This window comes from Piliocolobus tephrosceles, chromosome 21 (assembly GCF_002776525.5).
Source record: "Piliocolobus tephrosceles isolate RC106 chromosome 21, ASM277652v3, whole genome shotgun sequence".
NCBI classification, from domain to species: Eukaryota; Metazoa; Chordata; class Mammalia; order Primates; family Cercopithecidae; genus Piliocolobus; species Piliocolobus tephrosceles.
In genome coordinates this window covers 4,890,647-4,894,616 of record NC_045454.1, presented here as the reverse complement: position 1 = coordinate 4,894,616, position 3,970 = coordinate 4,890,647, and the positions used below count along the sequence as shown (strand labels likewise).

The window sequence follows — 3,970 nt, the reverse complement described above, 5'->3', positions numbered from 1 at the left end:
AAAAAAAAAAAAAAAAAAAAAAAAAGAATAGTCGCGGTCGGCGTGATCCTGAGGCGTGTGTGGTCGTTTCTCAGGTAAAACATGGCTAAAAGCTTACGGAGTAAGTGGAAAAGAAAGATGCGTGCTGAAAAGAGAAAAAAGAATGCCCCAAAGGAGCTCAGCAGGCTTAAAAGTATTCTCAAACTAGAAGGTGATGTTTTAATGAAAGATGTTCAAGAGATAGCAACTGTGGTGGTACCCAAACGCAAACATTGCCAAGAGAAAATGCAATGTGAGGTGAAAGATGAAAAAGATGACATGAAAATGGAGACTGATATTAAGAGAAACAAAAAGACTCTTCTAGACCAGCATGGACAGTATCCAATATGGATGAACCAAAGGCAAAGAAAAAGACTGAAGGCAAAGTGAGAGAAAGGAAAGGGGAAAAGCAAAGCAAAAGCAGTGAAAGTGGCAAAGGGTTTGGCCTGGTAGACTCTTAAAACCTTGGAAAATGCCACACGGGATAGATGATGGATTAGAATGTATACACATGTATACTTTGATTTCAGCTGCCACCAAATGAAAACTATTTGTTTTCCTATTTTAACTTGGCCTTTTTTCTTCAGTTCAAACCCAGCATTAACTCCTCAAGTTTGTTTTGGGAACTTAAATAAAATATTTTCTTTGATACAAAAAAAAAAAAAAGAATAGTCAAATACAAATTAGATATAGAGATGATCACGGACAATTATCAATCATTATTGTAAACATTATTAATCATTAGCTTTTAATATTACTCTTTGTTGCATTACTAATACAACCTAGGAATAACCAGCAGGTGTAGGGTGAGGTAATGAAGGGACATTGTGAGAAGTGACCTAGAAGGCAAGAGGTGAACCTTTTGTCACCCCCACATAAGGCCGCTTGAGGGATCCTTGGTCAAGCGGTAATGGCAGTGTCTGGGAAGACACCCATTACTTAGCAGACTGCAAAAGGGAGTCTCCTTTCCTTGGAGGAGTCAGGGAACAGTCTGCTCCTCCAGCTTCTTGTGGAAGGCTGGATATGATCCAGGCCTGCCGTCAGTCATCCGGAGGCCTAAACCCCTCCCTGTGGTGCTGTGCTTCAGTGGTCATGCTCCTCATCCAGTTTTATGTTCCTCCCATATGCTGGTTCCTCTTTGAAGTCCATAGTGGACAGCGGTAGAAAAAATAGTGAACGTCTTAAAGTCTTTGGTCTTTCTCATAAACGCATAGAAGAAACACTGATGTATGCTGCCTTCTCTCTCTCTCTGCTTCAGTTACCTAAAATGGAAGGATCACCTGTCCTGTGATCACGTGAGTTGCTTCACCTTGTCAATCACTTAGAAGATTCACCCTCCTTACCCTGCCCCCTTGTCTTGTATGCAGCAAATATCAGTGCCCCCAGTCCTTAGGGGCCACTACCGGTCTCCACATGTAGATGGCAGTGGTCCCCACGGCCCAGCTGTTTTCTCTTTATCTCTTTGTCTTTTGTCTTTATTTATTACAATCTCTCCTCTCTGCACACGGGGAGAACACCCGCTAAGCCCGGTAGGGCTGCACCCTACAACCTCCATTACCAAGTAGAGGCAGGATGAACTGTGTGTGACCAACGGTGTTGTCAACTCCTCTTCCCTGAGGCCTGATTAGTGTTTAACTTGAAAACATGAACTTAATTGCTGTATAGAAAAGTGAAATTTCTTTCTCTTTTTTCAGCCTCTTAGCTGTTTGCCTCTATTTCCCATCACAATCTGGTCTAAGGCTTATTTATAATGAAATGATTTTTATTTTTCTCTATTATTGTTGTGCAGATGATTTGCCATTTGGGGGAAGAGTTTTTTGTTTTGTTTTCTGAAGGGGTGGCCTGCCCCTCCACACCTGTGGGCATTTCTCGCAGGTGGAATGAGACTTGAGAAAAGAAAGAGACACAGAGACAAAGTATAGAGAAAGAAAAACTGGGCCCAGGGGACCGGCGCTCAGCATATGGAGGACGCTCGCTGGCACCCATCTCTGAGTTCCCTCAATATTTATTGATCATTATCTTTACCTTCTCAGAGAGGGGGAAGTGGCAGGACAATACCGTAATAATAGGGAGAGGGTCAGCAGGAAGACATTTGAATAAAGATCTCTGTGTCATAAATAAGTTTAAGGAAAAGTGCCCTGCTTTGATGTGCATATATGCAAACATCTCCATAAACATCTTCCGTGCATAAAAATCAGCATTGCCCCTAGCACGTCTCACCTCCAACCCTAAGGCAGTTTTCTCCTATCTCAGTAAATAGAACATACAATCAGGTTTTACACCCAGACATTGCATTGCCCAGGGACGGGCAGGAGACAGATGGCTTTCTCTATCTCAACTGCCAAGAGGTCTTCTTTCCTCTTTTACTAATCCTCCTCAGCACAAACCATTTATGGGTGTTGGGCTGGGGGACGATCAGGTCTTTCTCTTCCCACAAGGCCATATTTGAGACTATCACATGGGGAGAAACCTTGGACAATACCCGGCTTTCCTAGGCAGAGGTCCCTGCGGCCTTCCGCAGTGTTTGTGTCCCTGGGTACCTGAGATTAGAGAATGGCGATGACTTTTACCAAGCATACTGCCTTCAGGCACTTGTTTAACAAAGCACATCCTGCATAGCCCCAAATCCATTAAACCTTGAGTCAACACAGCACATGTCTCTGCGAGCACAGGGTTGGGGCTAGGGTTACAGATTAACAGCATCTCAAGGCAGAAGAGTTTTTCTTATTACAGAACAAAATGGAGTCTCTTATGTCTACTTCTTTCTACACAGACACAGTAACAGTCTGATCTCTCTTTCTTTTACCCATAGCTTTCAATTAAATTTTCTCAACAATTAGAAAGTCAAGTAAACAGCATTTGTTGGGTCAGGCGCAGTGGCTCACGCCTGTATTCTCAGCACTTTCGGAGTCCGAGGCAGATGGATCACTTGAAGTCAGGAGTTTGAGACCAGCCTGGCCAATATGGTGAACCCGCGTACAAATATATAAAAATTAGACGGGCATGGTGGCATGTGCATGTAATAGCAGCTACTCCGGAGGCTCAGGCAGGGGAATCGCTTGAACTCGGGCGGCAGAGGCTGCAGTGACCCCAGATCCTGCCACTGCACTCCAGCCTGGGAGACAGACAAATAGTGTCTCAAAACAAAAGAAAAGAAATAAGTACATAAATAAGTAAAATAAAGTAATAGATCTCTTCCACAAATGTGCTGGGACAACTAACTGGATATCCACATGGAAAAGAACACTGTTGGATCTCTATCTCACACCACCAAAATTGTATTTTAAAACGTTAAAAGAAAATGAAGGAAAAAAAAGAGAGACGAGGAAGGGAGCCCTGCGGGAGGGAGTGTTACTTTGTCGCCCAGGCTGGCCTGGACCCCAAGACTCAGCGATCCTCCCGCCACTGCTTCCTGAGTAGCTGGGACCTCAGGCTCCCGCGCCCGCCCCAGCATCCCTGCTGTGTTTATCCAACAAGCTGTAACCTCACACCTCTCTGGCCTGAGCACTCCGTCCTGCATCCCATGCGGACGGGTGGCTTTAGGAAGTCTCTGAAGCTGAGCACAGGGCGGACTCTCCCTCCCGAGTGAATGGAGAATAGAAAGGGAGAGGATTGCTATTCTGTTCTATGGGCCCTCAGCATGAAATCCTACCTTCCGCCCAGGCCGGGCCTTGCATTCTAGTTTGCATTCCCGTTCCAGACAATTCCAGGGCTTTTGAATCATGCCTTAGCCTTCCTGGACGATCTCGCCTCCAAAACCCGAAAACAGAGGTGCTGGGAACAAGGCTGAGAGACGCACAGGTCCCCCCGCCCCCCCCCCCCCCCGGCCCCGCCCTCTGCGGGTTCTAAAGAGCAAGGTCTCTCCGCCTCGCGCCCCGCCCCTACCTCGCCCAGGCCCCGCCCACCTCCTCGCGGGTCCCGCCCAGGCCTGGCTTCTGTCCTGCGCGCGCAG

General features: G+C 46.2%; 1 protein-coding gene across 1 annotated transcript; it reads left to right on the top strand.

Annotated features, from left to right (window-relative positions):
* The first annotated feature begins 28 nt into the window (after positions 1 to 28).
* Positions 29 to 678, top strand: LOC111533883 (protein LLP homolog). The gene has a single exon (XM_023200535.2). It carries the CDS (start codon positions 82 to 84, stop codon positions 406 to 408), a length of 327 nt encoding a protein of 108 aa, XP_023056303.1. The 5' UTR covers positions 29 to 81; the 3' UTR covers positions 409 to 678.
* The last annotated feature ends 3,292 nt before the right edge of the window (positions 679 to 3,970 follow it).

Bases quoted from the DNA above. Each gene is read 5' to 3' on its own strand.
- LOC111533883 (XM_023200535.2), top strand. From the start codon at position 82: ATGGCTAAAAGCTTACGGAGTAAGTGGAAAAGAAAGATGCGTGCTGAA.